The sequence below is a fragment of the Numenius arquata genome, chromosome 1, assembly GCF_964106895.1.
Source record: "Numenius arquata chromosome 1, bNumArq3.hap1.1, whole genome shotgun sequence".
Classification (NCBI taxonomy): domain Eukaryota; kingdom Metazoa; phylum Chordata; class Aves; order Charadriiformes; family Scolopacidae; genus Numenius; species Numenius arquata.
Window position 1 is genome coordinate 115,440,012 of NC_133576.1, and position 24,775 is coordinate 115,464,786.

At 34.0% G+C, this 24,775-nt stretch overlaps 1 protein-coding gene across 5 annotated transcripts in view; it reads right to left on the reverse strand.

Moving 5' to 3' along the window:
- The window catches only part of NBEA (neurobeachin), a 512,389-nt gene that overhangs the window by 254,011 nt on the left and 233,603 nt on the right, over positions 1 to 24,775 (reverse strand). For all 5 annotated transcript variants that reach the window (XM_074151162.1, XM_074151191.1, XM_074151181.1 and 2 more), the window contains 2 exons: positions 13,618 to 13,679; positions 177 to 241 (listed from right to left, as the gene is read on the reverse strand). In XM_074151162.1, coding sequence (XP_074007263.1) covers positions 177 to 241; positions 13,618 to 13,679 — 127 coding nt within the window. The remainder of the gene's footprint in view (positions 1 to 176; positions 242 to 13,617; positions 13,680 to 24,775) is intronic.

The window sequence follows — 24,775 nt, forward strand, 5'->3', positions numbered from 1 at the left end:
TTCAGAATTTACACATTTTCAAATTAAATATTTACTATACAAAGTATCTATACAATAATTCTCTTAATTAAAATGGCCTTTTCACAATCTTTTTGGAACAGATGGTGAGGAAGTATTATCACCCAATGGAATAAATGCAAAATGACTACTTGTTCAAAAGCTTTAAAATTAATTACCTTCCTTCATTGATGAGCTCAATAAATGCAAGTCCTGCATTCTTCTGAATAGAATTTTGCCATTCCTAAGAAGATAAAATATAACATGATCAAAACCCAAGGATTTTAAACCACATTTCTGAAGCTGACCCTGATGACTTTCTAAAGAGCATGAATTTAGGCTGAGCTTAATTTAATGCTCTTCTTTTTCCCCAAAGAAGAATGACCTGATCATTTAAAAACTGTAATTCATTCTGATTTTCAAATAAATTTTAGGTGGTCATGTTTTCAGCTTCACCCTTAAGCAAGCTTTAGCTTCCTTGTCTAAAGAACAGGAAAACACATCTTGTTTCTCCAACTCATACAGTTGCCCAATGAACATATTAAGTGCAACAAAGTACAGCAGCAGTAGTTTCTTCACTTTGCTTCACTGTTACCCCTTGTACATTTTATCATATAGGGCAGGCAATAATCTGTATACCATCCATCCCTCCTCGAGTTCGGTCTTTGTTTCTTCCCTATTATAAGTGAAAAAAAAACCCAGTTGCTAATAACTGATTTTTTTTAAAATTCTTTTACTATTAACATGGATTTCCAAGATAAACTTTTGAAACTGATTTAAACCATTTTATAGACATTAAAAGATAACAGCTTTTACTCCTTACACTAAGTTAAAGAGAAAATTCTCAATGCATTACAAAAGGTTGTAGCTGTTTGCCATACAACCTACTGCCTCTAACACATGAACAGACTTTTACTACTTGAGATGTAAAAAGGTGGAGATACCTCTCTAGCAAGTAAAGATTACTTTATTTTGGGATATTCCCTTAAAACTTTTCTTTAAGAGTAATAAACATTTCCTTTTCATCATACAGAAAAAAAATCAAAATATGTTAGCTGGATTACAGTTCAGAGAAATTTTCTAGTCAGAGACTTCATGTTATAAACAAAAATGGGTAGAGAGAGTTATAGTTACAGAACTATTCTACTTTACATTTCCTTTTTTCTAGGACTAAAAATCAGGCAGAAATCCCCAATGCTTGTTTCCTGATATGGGCAAAAAAGAGAGCTTTGCACAGATAAGGAAATTTTCTCAAAGAATGGTTGTGAAAACTAATCATTAATCAGCAAGGTGTTTCTTACTGATCTTATGAAAATTCACAGATTTGACCAAGTCATGCATCTTAAAAAAGAAAGCCCAATAACAATAATCTTGCACTCATGGTTGGTTTTATAAGAGGCAAGCTACTGAAGTATCCAAATAATGAACATACTCTTAACCTACTACTGAGCAGGTAAGTCCTGATTAGGGAAGATAGAGTGTCAGCACTCAAGCCTCTAACTTGTGGGCTGGAAAGCCATTGTAACAGGTCCTTTCTTCAGTGCCGTTGCTTGTGTTCTCTTCCAAATCCAGTAACTGAAACCAGCCTAATGATCTAATTTTTGGAAGCAATTAAATCACCTTGGTATAAGTCACTCTGAGCAAATAAGAAGGAAAGAATTCAATTGCCTAAATATAGGCACCTAGTGCCCTTTTAAGGAACAACAGTCTGGGTTAGAGGTAATATTTGAGGTGTAGCATTTTATTTTATATTTTTAATCAGAGCCTTTTATTGAACACTATAAAAACTCCTATCAGCATTCTCTTTTGAGATGCTTTTCTGCACCACAGCTGCTATGACTCTGCAGTCAGGAAAGCAGAACTGGTGCAACTACAACTAAAAAGACAGCTAGAAGAAAGCATGCTAATTAAAATTTTAAAGACAGACAGAAGGTCTACCTGCATTTGCAAAAGACCAAGAAATTCTTGAAAGTCCTTTGTCAGATCCTCTGGCTTAGTGCAAATGTCTCAGACACCCCAGGACATCCAAAATTACTATCTGGATTTTAGATGAGATATCTTAAGATACCTAAAAAGCCATTAGATAACTATGTGGAAGCAAACAAATATCTTCTTATGTCTCCATAGGTGGAAAATCTCATTAATTTATCCAAAGTAATTGTTCATGGCAAAAATGCATTAAACCTGCTGAACTATCGACCAAAAACTAGTGGAAAACATAATGATGCAGAACGAGAAAGAAACCAGGATTCATGGTTCACGCATTGCTTCACGACAGACTTACTACTACAAACTTCACTACAAGCTCCCAACCCTCCATTAATCTACAAATAAGGGAATAATTATTACTATTATAATTTCCTTTCAGTTTTCGGCATAATTTAATATAATGGATTCATGAGCCTGAGAGTTAAACTGTACTTATGAAGAGGCATATAAAGTTTCATTTAAAAAGACCCAAAGAATAAACTGAAATACTTAGAAAGGCCAGCATTACAGTTGCCTTTACAAGGCTGTTCAGATTGCTGCATGCACTTTAAGAACTGGATTAAGATGTGGAGTTATATGCTCAAAGAATGTGCAGCAATTTTTTTTACATTAGCTTAGATTCCACAGGAAAATCTTTCTCACCCTCAAGATGCAAGAAGCAGAAAGATAAACAACAGATGTAATGGATGTAGTGACAGTGGTTGGAAAATTTATGCTATAGGCAAGTCGAATCATACCACAGACATTTGGTTATCAGCAGCTAAGTGCTTGAATGACCACACTACGTCAGGTGGTTTTGGTGTAGTTCATATGCTGAATCTTCTGGGCCTTTAAAACGAGAGCTGGGGGAGATTTTTCTGTGCCTCAGAAATGCTGATGCCAATCACATGCTGAAGTCACAGAAGACTTCAACAAAATCGTGTACCAGAGAATTTCTTCCATACAAGAAGGATGCACTGATCTTTCTTCCGTTGGGGCTCCTGCTTGACAGAGCAGCGGGGATGACTATCACTGCCAGCAGTGCACCTCCCAGAACAAGGTTGGGTATAGAAGACTTGGGTATAGAGGCGCATTTAGAGCATAATACAGACAGTGTTCAAGAAGGATGGCACCACTTTTTGTACTAAAACCAGGATGAAGATATCAAATTTCATTTTTAACTTTATGTTAAAATAAATTAAAAAAATTGTCTTCACACACATTAATTAAACATTATAGGGGGGTTGGAACTAGATGACCTTTAAGGTCCCTTCCAACTCTAACCATTCTATGGTTCTATGACAACTTTAGACATTCAACTACTGTAAACTATGGCTATGTTCTAAATATTTCATATTATGCAATTTTCTACTGAAGACATCAAAAAATGTACAAAATGTTTAGGATATTGGTAATTGCTGCCCCCCTGCTCCCCTAACTTGTCCTCCCTCCTCTATTCTATCGTTGCTCGAAAAGCATCACTGCCTCCAGAAAGCATCAGTACGTGTTCCCTGATAGAAGGTTCAGACTGAACTGGTTATGAAACTGTCCATGCGGAGGAGGACAGGAGATGAACAAAACTGGGATAAGAGTTAAAAGGTTAAACTTCTAAATAATGAACCATAACACAGTACAGATATTACTTGAAATTTATGTTTGTTTTTTTTCTTTCAAAACATGATGTATATTTTCTTGCTCTCTGATATTCTTATAATTTGTACTTTTAAGTGTCTTTTCCTAGTCCTATATCTTTAAAATTCTCCAATCCCCAGTACACTAAAAAAGAAAAAAAAAAAAAAAAAAGAGGCTAGATAGTGTTAACAAATTTAGCAACATGTTAAATTGATACCACAAAATTTGCACAGGTAAAAAATAATAGTGACAAAGAAAAAAAAGAACAGCTAGGCTTGGTACGCTAAGAATTTTTTTTAGTTTATATTATTCTTATTTCCAAATAAACCTTTGCTCACAATAATTAAAAAAATTTTATTCATGATGATTTCAGAATTTCTTAAAAAAACATCTTGTGATAGTATTAAAAATTAAATAATGAATCTGACATACTATCTTTATAAAAACAAGGAATAGTGACTCTCAGAGTTTCCATAATTTACCTGAGAGCTCTCATTCTTTCCAATTTCTGCAAGGAAGTCTAAAATTGTATCACAAATTACAAGTTTCTCAACAAACTGCAGTTACTGAATGGACAGATAACTGCCATAGTAATCACCTTACAATTCTTCTTCCACTACAGACCTTATCACTCTCTACAACTACCTGAAAGGAGGTCGTAGAGAGGCAAGGATTGGTCTCTTCTCCCAGGTCACAGGTGATAGGACAAGAGGAAACGGCCTCAAATTGTGCCAGGGGAGGTTCAGATTGGATATTAGGAAAAATTTTTACACTGAAAGGGTTAGTAAGCATTGGAATGGGCTGCCCAGTGAAGTGGTTGAGGCACCATCCCTGAAGGTATTTAAAAGACGGGTTGACATAGTGCTTAAAGACATGGTTTACTGATGGTTTTTTATCAGAGTTAGGTTGATGGTTGGACTAGATAATCTTAAAGGTCCCTTCCAACCTAGACAATTCTGCGATTCCTACAGGTACCACTGTCTCAATCAGTTGTAGCTTCTTTGGAGATCTCTCTTCTCCACATCTTAAACTAATCTGAGCATTTTTTTTGCTTTTTGTCATATTGAATATTTATTGAATTTTCTAGTCTAAGGTATCAATAACTCAGTTGATACCTCAATTCTTCAGTCACAGTATTTTAACCATAACTTCTTGAGACAGATAAAATTCTGTTATTCTGAGACTATTCTTTCTGGACCCCTGAATATGTTTGGAGAAAAGTCTTGTACAGAGCTGAACAGGTGCTACCTTTTATCAGGATAAGGAAGGGGAAATTTTATTAAAATGCATTTGCAATTCACAACATGCATGTAATTTAGTTTGGGTTTGAACTCCATGTTGTGAAGTTACCTTCTAAAATAATGAATAACGTTCTGTACTTTTTAAGAGGAAAGATTCAAGGAAAATATTACAAGATTGAAGGAAATGTTTCTTTATGGCAGAAAACCATGTCCATTAAAAGTAGACAAAACCAGTAAAACCAACTGATTTCAAGGTACAGTCTCATAAATTTTTCATCAGATTGCTCATAAAATTTAGAGAAGATTATACAGGTTTTAAGATCACTGTCCGTACCATTCCTAAAAGAATTGGGTTAAATATACTGGAGTTTTAAAACCTTCCATTATTGTTTGGAATGAGAATCAGATCTAAGAATTCCAATTTTACTGCCTTTATCCTTCTCTCACACTCACATGTATACTGCTGATAGATGATAAATAAAATGTGTTTTTGGTCTACTCTTTAAAGCAAATTTGGGATCAATTTTAGGATTTTACGATAGGTCATCCATTTTAAAAGCGACTATTTCCCACAATAAGGAAGTTGCAGAATGACTGACGACATCCTCCTGGAAGGCAAATCTGCAAGTATTGGAATACACTGGGCTTCTAGCCAAATCACAGAAAGGAAAAGAATGTCAACCTTTCACAACACTATTTATGTGAATATGACTTTCACAATGCAGCAAAGGTAATAGGAAGTTTCAGATTTCACTTTCACAAGACTAAAGCCTCATTTTTCCTTTATTTTCTTGAACTGGAGTAATATGTTAATTTTTCGCTTTCTTAGAAACACACAGACCCATTGCCTTTCTGATCACCTGTGGTAATTGCACAATTTGTCTTGGAAATGAAGTCAAACATTCCCAGAGGAACGTTTCATTGGTATCTTAGAAGAAAAAAAAAATAAAAATCCACAATTGCAAAAAAATTTACATCATCCAAACAAAATTAGGGAAATAGCCAATTTTATTTAGATGATACAATATTAACCTTAATCACCTTGCAGAAATTCTGCATATCTTCTAATGCAGACAGAAGACGTGCTAGAAGATACACACATCTCAGTAACTTCTAGAGCTTCCTTCCTGACTGGAAAAATAGTTCTATATTTAAGAGACACTAAAAATATTATTAACAACATGTGTTGCTACGTACGGCTACAAATCCTAAAAGCTAGTCCACTTATTACTCAACCAATCTTTGATATTAGAGGTGAATAACTAATCTTAAGTCTTCCAAAAAGCAGCAGAAGACTTTTTGATGAATAGAAAACTATTCCTCACATTGTCTCCATTATATATATAATGAAACCCTCCAAAACTATGGTATATTTATTAATAATGATAGCCTACAATAATGAGCTTTTACACCCTTTTTCAGCCCTTTAAGAAATACCAGCTGACTCTTCCCAACTTTCTCAGTGTTTTCCTCTGATCTAAGATCCTTGTCAATTGTAGGCAACTTAATAGATAAGGCACCTTGCCAGATGAAGATATGGGGAAAGTAATTCTTAAAGTTTTTCTCATCCTGTCCATTTTGGCATCAATCTAGAAGTTCAGATCAGCATCTCACTGATGTGTAATAAATGTAGTCCTTGACATTTTTTGACAAAAATACTCTGACAAGGATAGGCAAGAGAAAGGACCAGAAGATCCATAAACACTCTGGTATAAGAAAGATATTGAAGAAGAGATTCTGCTTATTACTAAAGGCAAAACACAGAAGTAGTTTTCTGAGTGGATCTGGAAGGACATCTCATAGAATAATCAAGAAAGTAAAATTGCCCAACAAGTAGGAAAGAATACACCGATGGTTTCCATTTGAAAGTAAGATTATCAGAAGCAGATGGGCAAGAGTTGAAGACTGAGATTGGGCTGGAAGACATTCCGCACACGGACAAGGAATTAATGCAAGAAAATTCTCTGACACCCCTTTAGCATAAAAAAACCCTCCAGATAATGCAAAATGATAGTCTTTTGGGAAACTTCCAGAATTCTATAAAGCAACTGAGAAACACTGGGGGGTGCGGGGAAAGAGGGGGAAATAAAAAACACAAAACATCACCCACCCCCCTCCACTTAATTTCTAGAGCAAAAAAATATCAAGGAAGAAGCTTTCTACTTCCCCAGTAGCTTGTACTGGAGTTCATTTCTGGTTTTGGAAATTACACTATGTGTGTATAAAAACCTGCTTGGGCATAGGCTATGTTCTGGACTGTGAAAAGCCCCAAATCAACATCAGAAGATAAGTACATGTTTAATCTGTACCATATTTGATAATGGATAAGGACACAGCAGAAATGTTGTTTCTCTCTTGCTGGACCTTTGTATAGTCCAAATAGGATGACAATATTAGAGAAAGTACTTGCTTCAGCTACAAAGACTTTATTTATTGAACTTAAATTTGATTCTGTGATAAAAAGTAAGTTACAAACCCTCAGTTTGGAGCTACGTGACTGACATTTTCATACACCTTTCTACTGCTTTGTCCAGTGTATGACAATCTGTGGGATATTTTTTTCAATTTTTTTTCTCCCATCAAATGCAAAAATTCCATTCTCTTTCTTGACTGCCACAGGGGCAGTCTTTCTTTCCTTCAGCCCCAGCCATCTTACCTGCCACCTGCTATGAGCTATTGCTTTCATGGCTACCCTAGAAGTATAATCAATTAAATATTACTATTTTATCCAGAGTTACATTTTATTTTGACGTGACTGCTTACACCATTGCATGTGCTGGTGAAAGGGAATATGGAACTTGGCATGGAGAAGATATGATACCTCTGCCAGTGTGATTCAGCCCAGAGAGAAGCATAAGCTGAACATTGAAACTGCAGCCTAAGAGTATGGTTCCATTAGAGGCAGAGATCTGAATTTACAGCTTGCTGCCATGAAAACACAAGTGGCGTTTTCTTTCTTCTCCTCTGTGCTCCCAGACTGCAATCCTGAATTCTTCTCTTTGAGTAGTTCTGGTGGTTTTTGAACTAGGGACTCAGGCAGTTTAACCCACTAAACCGGGAAAGAAATGCCTGACCAGTTTTCAGGTGTGTTTGTGTCTTAGGAATATCAGCACTGGTACAAAAGCGGGGTTAGCAGAGAAGAAACTATGGGACAGAAACCATGTAGCAAATCCAAAACTTTGTTAGAATAACTGTTTTTCAAGATATGCTGGAAAAGTGGATTATTGAAACAATGAGTTTCTGTATGTTTGCATGTGTGTTTCTATGTTTCCTTCCCTTCTACACCTAATGTTACATCATCACTAATATCACTTATCAGACAAAAAGTAAGGAGTACAAGAACTCTAGGAATACCTTTGGAGGGAATAAATAAGGACCAATAAGCATAATCAAAGTTGAATCTAATACCGGTAACAGGAGTAAATATATACAAAATTATTACAAATAAATCTATAATGAAAATCAAAAGGTTTCTAATATTAACATTAAAATGTTACATTAAAACATACAAACAATATAGGACAGAAATAAAGCTATCTCAAGAAGGAGCCTTAATTCCTACTTAAACTTTTCTAGAAAGCCTTGAATAGAGTATGTTTAGCATCAAGAAGCGTGGATTATGTTTCTATTACATGAATCCCACATTTCAGGGCTTCTTCTGGACATCTGTAGGGACCAGAAAAGGATTTCTTTCTTCTGCTTGTTTTCTGTATTGGGCAGCTGCCAGTTTCTGAAGCCCAAGAGCTATCCCATACTTTGAGGCAGAATGCACATTTAGATGTGCTAGTGCATACTGAAAACTCTCCAGTGCCTGGTTGACAGGTCTTCCTATATTCTCAGAGCTAAACCTACCGCCAAATTTACTCAGTGAGAATTTCCTTCGAATTTGCACTGGTAAAGTACATCTTTCTTGGGGGAGGTGGGTGGGTTAGTTGGTTGATTGGTTTTTCTACCTCTCCTTGGAGTGGGCTTAATTTCTTGATATTGTTTAAAATTTTTTTCTTGCCACATAGGACAAGAGGCAATGCACTCATTCACCTCCCCTCTCCCACCTTGTGCTCCATTTTGCCACTTTATAGGTTTGATTGCTATAGTATATATAGTAGCATAAAACTACTATGTTTTACATGTCAAACCACTGGAAAGTGGTTTATAGACTGTACTGAATGGGAGCGGATCATTTACAGATCTTTTTTTTTGATTTAGTATGTACTCAATGGCTGCCTGTATTATGGAGAGACAGACTGGATTCAGCCCAAGCAGCTTCTAAGTTTCCAAGTTAATAGATAAGACAGTGAAGACAGACACAACTCATTTATGAGGGTCAAGTTGTTAACCAACCTTTGAAAAGCTTAGCTGAAGTTCGGTTTACCCATTAATTACATACCAGAGTTTGTCAATTTATGGATATCCTCTTGGCATAGTTCACTTTATTTAAGGTTCTATAATTTTTCATTAAACAATTTACAGAATCTACTTACAGCTTAATTATAAGAGGCACCATGTGTTATCATTTATTTCAGAATCTCCTAACAGGTTTTAATTGCTAGTTTTAAGTAAAGCATTTCTTGGTTATGCATATCCTTTTCCTTACTCCTCATACAGTTTTTGTAATAAAAGCCTATTTATAAGGGATAGCATCTAAAAGAAATGTTTTTTCTCAACACAGTGATTCAGAAGCAGATTATTTTCATTCTAGTTTTGACATTCCCTTTGGAGGCTCCTGAATTGCAATCTTGATCAAATTTCCAACATGGGGGGAGAAGAAATCAAAAGAATGAATGATGTATTGAAAACTACAAAACCCTGAAATTTGTCAGATATTTTACACATATTCTACAATCCACAAACGACATATTTTTTTTTCCCTAAAGTAACCATTTATAATAGTTATATTTTTAAACAGGTCAAGTAGCAAGATGTCTTAAATACTAAGACACTATTTTCTGTTTAAGTAAATAAATTTCCCCTGTTAATAGATAAGATACATAAAAATACAAGTGGTGTGAGATAGAACTCCTTTGGGATAACATCATTCAGTTTCTCCAGAAGCTGTAGCCCCAAAGAGAAAAATTTGCAACAGATCTGGAAGTAATCAGAAAGTATTGTAGTGTTTTGGCTAAGGGGGAAAAAAAAAGAAAGAATAAGAAAAAAGTAATTGAAATCTAAATCTGATGTAAGAAGGAACTACACTGCAAAAATTAATGTATTTTTTTTAAAAAATTGTGTGGTTTATTGAAGAAATCTGCCACTCACAGCAACACAGCTATGACATGCTCAACTAGGCTAAGGGAACAAAGACCAGCTAATCAAGCACAGATCTTGTCAAACATAACACATCTTCATCCGTTTTATGTTAAAATAGACTAGAGTCCAAATGAAAATGCCTGTTTTATGAAAAGTGAAAATCATTATATGTTTATTATCAATTATCTAGAAAAAATATATTTGGTTTATATAAGAAATAAAGAAAATAAAGCCTTCAAATTAACCTAAATTTTAATCTTGTGAAGTGGATGATACTAGGAAAAAATAAAATGGGTGCAGGGAAGTAAGTTGCAGTACAAGAAAGATTCTGAAAATACAGAGTAGAACTTTTTGTTCTTCTCCAAGTCCACAAATGATGCACTATCCCTACTGGAGTTCCCTTAAAAAATGTATTTTTCACAGAAACTCCAAATTCCTTTGGGGGAAAGGCTTGATTGCATATCCCTCAGAGTCTAAAAGGCTGCCCATATGAACTGAATTATCCATGACATGTACCTTCAGACATTTGTAATGTGATATTTCATGTAAATTTAGACCATACCTTGGACGTGAGCCGCTGGCAATGTTGATTTTATTCAGGAGCTCAGATAAGAAAAAAAATTCTGACATCCTTGCTAATCTGTAGTCGTTAACATGGAATTTCCAACATAAAGAGCATAAAAGCATCTAATTTGCTGTAGCAAATGAAAGGAAAACAAACTTTGCATTTCCCTTTCCTTTTCAATGTCTAAAGTTACTCTGTTCTGTACAAACAAAATTGTACTTTTCAAAGGTTTTTAATATCCTCATCTATCTTTTGAGTGACACATTTCAAACTTCCCCACATAATCTGTAAAATGTCATTCAATCTGAATATGAAGGATTTACCCGTGTTAGGAAGAAAAGCCCTAGTTACATTAGGATTATTAAAAACCGCAGTACTTTATATAGTCTTTCCAGTCCATATTACTTAATTTATCATATGAAAAAGCTCACGTAGCACTGTTTTTTTTTTTTAGAGATGAGTTAGCCTCATTTGCTGTGTACAACACCTCCTAAACTGCTAATCCCAAATTCTATTACGTATAGGCTGGATTACGATATTTCTGTGTCTGCTATTCTCTTCTTCTAGCCATAAGTATTTTTACAGCGTTTGTCTCACGTTCTCTTTTGACAAAGAATTTTAAAACATAAATAGAAAAAATTAACTGTTTTTTTTTTTTTCCTGCAGATGTATAGAACTACAGACCTGACTGTTTAGTACACCTACAGGATTAAATACAATGTTCTATGCAGATGCAATTTACAGAAGCCATACTTTTGGAGTTAGGAAGGTGAGGGGAGGAAAATGCAATTTGCACCACTACAGCCCCCTATTGACCAATTCCCGTAGAAGCGTTTAACATCACCGACAAACATTACAGCATTAGCTTCTGAGGTACTTAATAATAAATGGACAACAGGGCACAATTTTTTCTTTATTTAGAAGATAAGGAAACAACCCTGAAGTATCACATGGGGTATGAAAATGAAAAGTTTGCAATTTCCCACGTAATTGGGTAGACGGAAAATAGCTCTCCCAAGCAAGCATTGAAGAAAATGAATTAATGTTCAAACTTGAAAATGATTAGGCTTTTCACATTATTTCAGGTATAAAATGAAGATTATTTTTAAAATAGTCAAATACTTTGAAATAGTAGATAACAGGTATAATAGTCATAAAAATAACAAATTGATTTAGCTGCATTTGTTACATAGCTTTACTGGGATGTCTGAAGAAAAAGCATTACAGAAAGAGCTTAAATTTCTCTCTCTTCCTTTCAATCAATATTTGAGGCAAAGTTTCATCTCTAGGGCCCTTAATGGCAGGAATTCCTGGAGCCAGCAAATGAGTAATGTTAAACCTATGATTAGATGATGAGGCCATCAAAGACACTAGACCCTAATGCTACATTCCACTTTATTCCTGAGAACTGCAGTAAAACCAAAGGCTTGAGAAGAAAGGACTGTAAGTTATTCCTTCCCTCAAGAAAAGGTTTCAAAAGCTGCTAAAAAAAAAAAAAAAAGGAAAAAAAAAAAGTTGTATGATAACATAGGGGTCAACAGCCTTAATGGATATTCTGGAATTTTCTTGGAACCAAGGACTTGACCATTAGGTAACAAATTTTTCAAGTGCCCTGCTGGAGAAGGTTTGAAGTTCAAACCCCACTGAGGATTCCTGCCAGGGATGTATTTTTGTTTTACTTTTCCCTAACCAATATTCACCCTGGATAAAAGAGGGGAAAAAAAAAAAAAAAAAAAAAAAAAAGAACATAAAGGAAGAGGAAAAAAAAGGGAAAACAAGATTTAATGATTTCCTTATGACACAAGCTTGAAGAAACGCAACCTATGGACTGGCAAAACGCAGGTAAGTTGGAATCCCTTCCCCCCAAACCAGTTGTAAATGTTAATTATTTTCAGATAGATTCCTCAAAAGTAGATTTTCATTGCAATTACCGGTAGAAACTCATTTGTTTTCAGTATACTTTTTGTGCATGTTCTCAATGTGTAGCAGTGAATGTTCAAGTAAAACTACAGACAAGTCATTTTCCTTGGTAATATTATAACAAGTTAACCCGGGAATTTTATATATTAACTTGGTTTGAGTTTAACTGGTATTGTAAATCTGGGGGGAATTTGGTAAATGATACGCTGTTAATAAGTCTTTTAGAGAAGTGTAAAAACTTGTGAAGTTATTTGGATTTGTCAGGCCATTATATTTTTCTTATATTTTACAAAATGAGCAAAATTCTAAAATATTTGTTGGTAACTTACAACAGGCAGTTCAAAGTAAAAGGCTATATATATGAATTTAGCCAATAACACTTCTGACAAAACAAATAAAATTAAAATTGACATGTAAACAATCCAAACAGTATGAGGAATTATTTTAGTTTTGAATACTTTACTTGTGAAAGCAATTCAAAATGTTAATTGATTCAGATTTCTGAGAAACCCATTACTGCTATGCAAAAAAATAAATAACTGCAGCATTTTTTAAACAGAAATGCTCTACTTCTGCCAGTTCCTGATGACTACCTAAGCCATGTTCCTCTGCTTTTTATATACTGACAGCTATATAAAATATGCAATAAGTTATGTCATGTATATCAAAAGTAATAAAGTCACCACAAAGTAAGGTTTTAAACAATTACTAATACAGAGATAGATTTTAACATAGAATTATAACAACAGTATCCTATTTATGCATTCCAAATTAGAACTGGCTTGAAAGAGTTCATGCACATAAAAAGTGCATAATGTACACCCACACTCTTTTCAAAACAAATGTAAGCCCTGTGAATATAGCAACACTATGGAATGTATATAAAAAAATAAATCTACAATGTATATGATACTAGAAAAGTTTGATTTGTATTTTCTTACACTGTAATGGAAGAATACAACAAAGAGCAAGATACAATTCTTAGGCTGGCAGTAATCCAGCACTATGCAAAGAAACTAATACAATTAAAACCAGAGAATGTCTTACCTGTGAACAAAGCAGCATAACAAGTTCAACCACTGAAGTACTCGACTTCATACAAACCAGACCTGCAATAAATAGTCAAAAAAGAATTTAAAACATTGGTGATTTTTATTTATTATAGCTCCATGGTTTCAGAAATTCCATAAAATATCAGGTTTACTGAAACAAGTTTCAAGCACAATTATCTGAGAATTTAAGATCCGAACATATTTAGATGTTCAGAAAGCATCAAAGCATCACCTGGAATAATCTATACTAGGTTCAGGACAAAACATTTTTTAATTAAGTCTTATTGGCATTCAGCTCAGTTAATAATTTAAATAAATAAATAAATAATCCAAAGCAATTTAATATATGATAAAGATAAGAAACAATCTTTGAAAACTAAATCATGTAAATTCTTAAGAGTAACCTGATTAGATTCTAACAGGTAGAGAATAAGGCCTCTGCTTAGAAATTATTTTAATTTTCATCTGGTAATTGATATTCCTGTAACTGAAAGCTTGAATATTAATGAAAGAGGCATTCATGTGAAATCTTATTTTTATTAAAACTGTAACCCATAATTTGTACTTCATGTTTCTTAAAACAAACTTTGAGTTATGCAGTATAATTGTTACTCATTGTTTTGTAATACCTAGTAACATTGCCACTATTGTAAATACTTCTTTGGAAATGCAAATTTGCTTTCTGAGAGAAGGATATAATATCTAAGTATTTAAAAGATGCATTGCAAAGAGACAAGGAGGAAATTACACTTCTACTGTAAACTATATACGGTAGCTTCTGTTATCTAAAATCATATAGGCCACACATCGATATGTTGGTTTAGGGCATGGAAACACTTTGGTTGTTTCATAAAAATGATAAATACACAAATATAAAGCTTACAACTAAGGACTAAATAGGAAGCTGAAAAGCAAACTGATGTGCTTTTAGTAGGTTTCTACAAACAGCGATTAGAGACAAAAGCACTCCTACACAATAGCACGTATATTTATTGCGAGTAGTGGATAAATACTCTTTTGTGCCCATTTTGCTAACAACCCCATCCTTATTGTACAGTAACACAGTACAAGCTGTAAGAAGCCACTAGCATTCCATTCTATCAGATATATGGGCAGACAGTTAACTAATGAAATAAGAGGCAGATGTGCAAAGCTCATTTAGGGAGACAATTGCTGTAATTGATCAGCTATTCTCATGCTCAAGTGCTAGAGGATCAGAAAGATTAATGGGATACTTATCACCTGCAGGCTACCTCCACTGTTTGAAAGCTGACAAAGAAAATCCAAACACAAGACTGAACTCTACAGTTAAGCCAATGCAGGCAGCACAGATTTTTTTTACTTTTTTTTTTTTTTTAAAATCATAGAATGTTTTCTGGTTTATTATGAATCCACCTCACAGTCTGTAAAGCTAAACAAAATGTCTTTACTGTCACATGCTCACTTCTTTCAAAATCAAACCTCAGGTGTATTAGGACACGATCGAGTGTCCTAAGTAATGCTCTTAGAAACATATTCCCATGCTATGGTCTTCTAAATTTGTACGTCTTTACCTCCTGATTTTACATCAAAAGAACAAATGTCTCCATCATACAGAGTTATGAAAAAATAAACCCATTAAATTATATAACAAATGTTTATGCATCAGCAATAATTTCTTTGTATCTTCACCACGTTTCCAAAAACAATAGAAAATTTAATGCAAAATATAAACTTTAAAGAGAAACACATAATGAATATTTCTTGGCTCTATTCATTAAATTAGAAGTTTTTAACTTTCAAAGACAGTTGGTGTAGCTTCAAAGGATATGAAAGCAAGTTTGGAGCATGGATCAAAATAAACATGCCTAAAACAGCACAAGGCTAGGATAAGTACTCACAATTATCATCCAGATAATAATGATGAGTCTTAATGACACAAATGCTGTACGTACAATAAAACAGGACTCTCTGACGGAAGTAATAATTACGTTAGTGAAAAAATTTGTTTAGAATAATATGAATTTTTATATACTATAATTTTCAAAAGCCTGATGATTCTATGGGTTGAGTACAATGATAATCTGATCCAAAATCAATATATTTTTTAATTTTTATGGACATTACTTGATAACTTTTTGTATATCACATCTAATCAACTGCCAGCTTGGAAGTACCAATCTAGCATCAGAAAGGAGACACAGATTTTGGTGAAATTAAGAAAAAGAAAGAGGAGGATACAGAACTGACATCTGGTTAGCATGTCAGCACATCCATTAGTTGTAACCACCTCTGTAATTGCCTGCTGATGAAACAACCATTGATAATTGCCATTAACACCTCTCATAACCAGCAGTATTCAAAACTTGACATTCTAAGAGGCTGGTTTCCATGTCAAAAAGAAACAAATACTATCTTAGAGACTGTAGCACTTTTCACATGTGAAAATACAGAAGGAGAGCCTCATAAAAGAAGCTCATGGTGTCAAAGATGGATGCAAGGAATACCCTTTGCAGAGAGCTCAGTCTACAGCAGAAATTAAGTATGAAGCACTTGCTATAAATAAACAAGAACAGGAGCAGCCCTACCAGAAAATAGGGAATCCCATGCATTTTGATGGGTAGGAAGTAGGAAATAGAAACAGAAATACTTTCTATTCACCTTTAAGTATTCATACCATACATTCCTTGAAATAAAGCAGAATACAGAAACATGAAACATTCATAGCAGGGCCACCATTTCACATTATAAGTTTCTTGCTTATCAGCCTCCTGCTCCCACTTCAGGGACTCCTTCCACTCAAATCATATGAGGGAAAGTGTGTGCCCTCCATTATATGCTCCATTTCCTCCTTTCTAGCTGCCAAGGGCTCTGTTTTTGTGTCCCTGGTGCTTCTTCCCATTTTCGTTTATTCCTGATTAAGCAGGAAAGATTTGAAAGAAATACAGATTTTTTTCTTGTTACGCGAAACATAATTAATCTTCCAAGTTTACTGTCAGAGCTGTTGCAGAGTCAATAGTGGAGAATGATAAAAACAGATCAGACCAAATGGAGGACAGATCCATTTCTGCCTATGAGGAAAAACTGTCACAATGCAATCTCTGGTTTATGAAGATCCCACATAATCAAAAGGAGAAGTTAAGGAAGAATCATCATCCCCGTCCCACTGAACTTATCCTACACAAACCAGAAAAAAAGATAATTTTAATAATCTTTTGGGTTTTAAATTTGTGTGATCCTCTGTTCTAAGAAGTCCAGCTTGTGTGAGTTGCCTCACTGCTTTTGGCTTGGTACAGACACTAAAATAATTTCCTTCAACAGAAAGTATATATTCTAACAGACCAAAAAAAAAAAAAAAAAGGGAGAAAGAAAATGTTCTGCTCCCATTTTATGACAGAAGAGAAGGCACAAACTGACAAACTGGCTGAGGAATCTTAACAAAATACAATTTGTAGCATGAACCAGAATAAAGATCAATTTTCGAAGCCCCAAATGCACCAACAACTTCATTTATTCTTCCTGTTTATAGTTTTGTAGTATTTCACAGAGATTTTAGAATGTGCAAAATTTTATTAGTTTTAACATAATGAGAAACAAAAATTATAACAAGCTTTGAAAAATAATGGCTTTTCTGATTGAGGAGAGCACATGAATTTATTTTTCAGCTCTCTTTCCCACCACTTAACACCAAGAAGAAAAAGTATTTGCAATTCAAACTAAAACTGTTGCCTGCATTCTTCAGCTGCAGATAAGTTCTTCCTATACCATCTGTATCAAATGCCATTAAGGAAGCTAATGCAATTACTAAAATACAAGTGGATATTTCCTGCATACAGCAAGGTTAAAAAGGTCATTGTTTAACTGAATGGAGTACGTGCTTTTTATATTTGCTGTTCTTAGTACTTTTCTTCATGGTCTATTCTCAGTCCATTAAATATAGCCATCAAAATTCAGCAATTTGATGGCAACAATGACCACATATATGGATGCAAAAACTGGGAGCATCAAGTGCGTGACCTTAGCTAATCTGGAATAAATGATGTATGCCTGGCAATTATCTTGAAAAGCTCTGGTTTACTTGACTACTTCTTCAATGTTCTTCTGTTGGCCCAAAGATATGCTAATTATTTCTTTTCACTATGACTTATTAATGTCTAAAAAAAGATTAATTTCAACTATACTATTTTAGTCATGCCTGTGGCATTAATGAAGTCATGAGTTCAAAACCTCAAAGTCACCATGCTGAACTAGTCAGTGTGAATTTCTATTTTGAAGAAATCTAACATAGGCTGATAAAATCAATTTTTAAAAAAAATCCTTATGAAATAAGATCACGGTTTTGAACTTCTTTTTATTATTATTAATACAATGTGTGTATGAGTCTAACTGAATACCACCACAATTTCATCTGGTCTTTATCAAGGTTTGCCTGCATTTTCTTTCAGTGATTTTACTTTGTGTCAACTTAAACCCTTATAGGAGCTGGAATCAATTGTAATATTAGCAAAAACAAAAGTTAAATGTTTTTATATCTTATACTGAACTTAGAAAAAAAGATGCAATTAAATATACTTTAGAGCCTGAAGAAATCTTTCACTCAATTATAGTTTCTACTTATCAGAAAGTCTCAGGTATGGCTAAATAAAAAGCTTGAGGAAGTTTAATCCATTTAGTCTAGTTCACAGAGAAAGCTTGGCCTTTATTACTCCTGTAGTACAGCATGTCATCAAAACTACAGGAGCTTCATACAGAAAAAAATGCTTATGACAAAATAAAGACATGCTATTATATGCCTTATTTTATTAATGTAAGAAAAGTGCATAAAATGTACTTAGAAATGAGCATGAGGACCTAAAACTAGATGGAAAAAATATCAGAAAATACTAGAATTCTCCTTTTTAACTTGTATTTTTGTAAGGTAAGCTATTTTCTATTTCCAACTGATACACTTTTCCATGTACTTTAAACAAAACTGTATTGTTTCAAATTGTTCCCTATAACTACTGGTAACTCATACCATGGTATCTCTTCCCATAATCCTCACTGACTTCTGTGCCAAGAGACAGAGTAGGAATTTTCCACCAATAACTACCACTCACAAATTGTGTCTCCATTTTTGATAGACCATTCCCTTATACTCTGTTCAACATTTGTTAGGAATGGCACAACAAATTTTCAAGGACAGTTCACACTGGTGACAGAAACTAAAGCATGCTTTGGCTCTGATTGTACTAGGAAAAAAGTGATGGTGATACAATGGTTGGAAATGCAAGTTTTCTTTCAAGTTTCTTTGTTCTTGCAAAATGTCTTTCTTCTGCCAGCAAAATCTTATGGCATATGTTTTCTTGAATTTTTTTTTGCTAAATCCAACTTAGAATCAAAGAAGTAAAGTTAGGATTTCTTTCTTGACCATTAATAAAATTACTTGGATAATTTAAATTACATTATTCCCTCTCTGCCTTACGTTGTCATTCAGAGAAACTTAGATTCGAATTGATGGTTTTAATGCTGGTGAGTTCACTACAGAACTGAAAAGAGATAGCGTGGAAGGAAAATTAAAGATATGTGAAAAGTTTGAAAGTAAATACTAAGTATATAAAACTAATAACTTAAAAGACAGGTGTTCTTATTCCAAGCAAAGCTGTTATTAGGAAAAAAAATAAGCAAGATGTGTATTAAACAGAATGTAACGTTTTGCAAGATTACACTCAAAATTCGTTTTAGAACCATACATATGTCACATATTTTGTAGACATTTAAATTACACTAATGGTCTTAATTTATGAAAAGCAAAGGCTGGCAAATATTCAGGAATTGCAGAAAGTCTGCAGATGGAAATCACAGCTATGTTGCAAAATAATTACAACTCCACTTTTACTAGATTAAAGGAATTACTATTCCAAAGAACGTATACTCACTAAAATAACAAAGTCAGGGTTATGGATTTAACAATTCCTTTCAGCAGCCTTGACTGGCAGAAAACAACATTACTACCAACTCTAGGGACCATCCTGACCATCCTTTGTATGAGTAGATCTCCTTTAGAGAGTGAGAAAGTGACACAGAAAAACAGGATGAATGTGAATTTAATTCAGTGTTTTTGTAGTTGATAAAGAGAGTTATATTTCTTGTAAAATTTTTTGTTATGGTGGAAGACACTGCACAGCACATATAATATTCTTTATATCTGGTACCCGAAAATCTAGGAAAAGGTATCATTCAGGTTATCAAATGAAATTCCTTGAAAATATTATCAGAAATCTTTAGAACTCACCTCTTAAGATAAACACCTCCAATGAACACTGATAGGTCAACATAAAAAATAGATTTTAATCTATTCAAACCCAACTCAAATGGTTTGTCCCTTTGAGTCAAATTTGTAAAATAAAACAGATCTTAATACTAGGATAATATTTAAAAGAATAAGAATGCTATGTAATAGTTTCTTTAATTATTTTATTAAAGTAAGAAAACCTATACTTCTTCACCACTGCAGTTACTGAAAAGGAATCTAAATGAGGATTATAAAATATCCAGATGGAATCACAGAATGGCAAAGACCCTTGAGAGCATACCCACAGAGAGGGGATTTATTACAATGTATACATGATTTGCTTTTTGAAATTACAGACTTTTATACTGTGATCCCATGAACTGTAATGATATTGACAAAACTGATGCTGGTGCCACATTACTCTGCCACATTCCTCATACCAATATATGGAATTTTTGTCAATTTTCCAATAGCATTAATGGGATGCACATCTTCTCATTCATCAAAGAAGGAGATCACTTAAGCTATAAAATAAAATCCACTACCACTGTTCAGTTTAAAGACCCCACTGAAAATTTTCCAAACTGATCTAATTTTTCATTTAGAGCCTGTGGTAAAGTTTTCCTTGGCCAACAGACCATTGGGATTTACTCAATATATGCATTTGTGTTTCTCTGTCCCTCTCTTAAAACAATATCTCATTGGATGGGTTTCTCTTCAAACAATTGTTGTGAAGTAGCGAACGAATATGCTTATCCAACTGCTATTCCAGGACAGATCTAAACTTTATATCAATCTATCATATAACGACTGAGAAATTGTTCTAATTAGCATGAATAACACAATTTTTTTTTTCATATAAAAGAATACAAAACAAATATTAATTATAAGTAAACAATTCCCTGTTAAGTTTAAGTGAATCAGATTTTTTTTTAACACTATGATACTTATTATATACTGGGATTTTATTTGGAAATGTAATGTGTTTCTTTCTCTTTTAAAGTCCCCTTCCAGACAACAGATCAAAACAACCAAACCAGGGATCACACTGCACCACAGCTGATAAAATTGAAACACCTCTAATCTTGAAAATGTCTAAAAAATTGAACTATTGCTTTCTGTTGAAGTCTACTTCAGTTTCATGTAGACTTGAGTAACTTATAAACATTTTATTATGGCAAAAGCCCAGAAGAACTAAAAAACAATCTACACTTAGTCAGAGGTTCTAGAAAATCCAAACCTCTTATTTATATAGAAAGAATGTCAATGAAAACCATTCAATTTTTTTCACAAATACCCAATAGTCCACTGTGAAACTTAAAATATGATCCAGAAAGTCTTCTGATTTTCCCCTTTATCCTATGATATTACTCATATAAGTGGCTCAAAGTTGTAGCTAAATCCCTGCCACAGCTGCTGCCTTGGATATTTCAATTCAATGGATGGAGTAAGGAAAAAAAAAACACAACAAACCAACAGAAAAAGCCATTTAAAAATTAAATTTAAATGTGAAAAGTTAAAAGATTTTTCAAGTTTTGTCACGTGATATTCTCTCAAGATGCCATTCCTTTCCTGATCAAGTTGCTATTTTTGTGATTAAATTTGTGGAAAAATTACTAAATGAAAACAGCCAATACCAAAGAAGTTGCCACATATTCAATAGATCTGGGAAAAACCAACCATCCTGAGATTTTATGTTCAACTGATCCCTCACAATTTTCTTATTTAAATGAAGAAACACTTACCCCTCCTTTCTCTTTTTTCTCACTCCTTCACCTCCTTTCAAATCAGTGTCTCAGTCACTTCTGAAGAATTACCTCAACAATTAATTATTTTCAAAAAAGTATACAGGCAGAAAGTAGAACATAATTTCACTAACCCAAGCAAATGTTTATACCTTTGCTACATCTATTATGCTTTTGCTTCATCTCAAGAACCTTTTATAATTCTTTCTAAAGCTGTCAAAAGTTACATCCTGGACAAAATGGATCATAAGTATGATCTCAAATTACAGTCTCTAGAATATCATGCTTTCCCTGAAAATGCAACAAGGAATATAATTCAAATGCATTACTCAATGTTATTTTTTTCCTTGGGTATGAGGTTTTATTTTTTTTCCTGAAATTTATCAACTTTAAGCTTCAGTCTGTAACTTACTCCTATTGATGTCCTATTTTCTGTGCTTATTTATTCTTTTTTGTTTCTCTCCTCTTCTTTCAAACATAGGAAATGCCTTTCTTTTCCTTCTTTCTCCTGCTACCTTATAGTTCTTACATTCTTTCCTATTATTAGGGGGAATATTATCATCATGGCACGACACAACTGAAATGTGTGAATGGTAAATGACAAAAAAGGAAGGAGAGAAAAGGATAGGCTGCACAGCAATAAAACCACATACTCTTTACTGGTCCTCCTTACTTCCTTATATTTCTTCTCTTTGGCAACCTTGGGGCCAAACTGAGAGATCAGTGAATGAACCAGTGCAGCTACAAATAGGAAGTATAACAAAACCTCACAGAACTCATGCAGCTTCCTAAATTTCTAAGACCAAGAGGACCATTATATTAACTAGGTGTGGTCTGAGTAGCATAATCCACCAGCTAATTTTTGTATCTAGTTGAGCAAACTGTTGGTGAACTAATATTTTGTTTAGATGCTAAATGTTTTCTGAGAATTTAATAACAAGGAAAAAAAGTAAATCTCCATTTCCACACTGAACTTTATTGACCTTAGTTGGCAGCCATCAGATCTTGCTGCTATCCTGAAGTCCTACCGACTAATGGTAATCATTCTAAAACAGTGTCTCTCAAAACACAGAGCCATATCACAGTCATAGATCTCTTGAAATAACTTGTATTTCTTGTGTTTCAGTTTTCTTTATTTACTTGACAGTAACATTGTTATGGGCTCTCCCTAGACCTGCTTTGACATCACTTTGCCATCTTAATTTGACATATCACAACTGTCTCTGTTGTCTGACAAGTTCTTTCAGCATGAGGGTTTCCCATTGCAAGAAAATCTCCACAGACAACATCACTATTAGTATAAAAAGATTGGATCATAAAATTCCACATATCAACAGAGAAGAATAAGACATGATATAAAACAATATATGTTTAGCAGGTATGCCTTTTTTTTTCGGAGATAAATTTTAACACAAAGTTAGACTGCACACAGTAAAGATATATTCTCTTAGTCCTTGAAAAAACAATGCCAGGTCTGTATGGAGTCTGTTAACATCTAGATAAATCAAGCTTGATGGTTCATCAATGTTTATGCTATCGTTAACATTTTTTTCTCTCAAAACCAAAGGGCTCTATAAATAGGTATATTTTTTAAGATTCAAGTGTAGTAGTTTCTCAAGTTAATTATTCAAGAGTTTTTGTGGAATATGCCTTGTTTATGCGTTGAAGGCATCGAAATAAGCACATCTATATCCAATAGGATGAACTGTAGAACTGCCTCTAAATCATCAGGACAAGTAAGGGAGTTTTGTTAAACTTGATCACTAATTAAAAGGTTTCAGTCCAGGTCATAAGAGATAAGTAGAACAGAGTTAAGGAATATAGAACGAGAAACTGTGACCAGCTCTAATGAGATTAGTTTTGTAAAGAACCTGGACATAGAGATCAGGCTACACGGAAAAGGATTATTAGACTATGCCTCATGAGAAATACATCTTTCAGGGCAAAATCCGATACAGAGATGTTATTTGCACTCCATAGTTTATCAGAGTTAGGTAGTTCTCTGGAAAATATTGCTGGGATAATAAAGTAGATTGATTCCATTTTTAAGCCTTTAGAGGACAAAGGGTGGGGCGAATATCAGCCTAACTGTTTCAAGTCCAAAATCAGGCAGAGTCCCCTGCTGAGTTCTGAATGATGAATTAAGTGGAATAAGAACCAGAGAACCTCTGCCTGTGGGGAGCTTCAGTCACAGCATGAACATCCTGTAGATACTGAATACCTTTTTGGCATACCACCTCGTTTTTCTTTGGACCTGGACAGTAGAGGAGAAAATAATAAGGGGGGAAAAGGTGGCTGTTCTACAAAAAAAAAAAAAAAAAAAATTGTACAACTTAGTCCGGTGTTACCATGCAGCACTGATGTATACCTGATATGATGAGTCCACCTACAGGCTATGTTACAGTAGTGCCTGTACGTGTTAGGAACTTTCTCAAGAATCTTTCAAAAATTGTTTCCTTGAAATAACATTAAATATATCTCTTGCTACTCTTTTTGTAGCAGGAAGCAAGCTTATTTAAAAAACCAAAAGGTAAAAAAGAAAATTATTTTCCGTGAAAGCTGAGACTTAGAACAAGAAGGAAGACAGAGGGACATCCGACCTGGACGGTATTAGGACAAAGGAGGAGTATAAAGTCATCACAAGGAGATAATTCTTTTAGAGATTTAAGGCAAAAGACCAGTCCTTTCTAGGCCTTATGGCTTGCAACTGGAATACAGGCTATTAGCTTGAAAAAAGAAACTTCTGAGAAAGTGACCAATACTACTGAAGGTAAGCAGGACCTGAGGACCACAACCAACTTCTTTTCTCACTCTTTAAAGGCTCCAATACGTGCTTTAAAAGAACAGCAATTGGTATTGTTTAATTTCTAATAAAGTAATGTCAATAGTAGCACTTTCAACAGTAATTTTGTAACTTCAAACACCTAGTGGTTTCTGCATTTTCAAGGATAACTTTCAGAGCTTCTTTTCAGCAAACCTGACTACTTTACACTGCTACCAGCTTTTGTTTTCCTGAGGACATGTATTAATTTTTTTTGATGCACTCTCTTAACCACTTCTGTTGAATATATGTAGTTGATCCTAAACTTTACAATTAGTCTCACATTTTCAGTCATTTTTTCTCCATTGGCAAAGTAGCAGAACCACCCCAATTT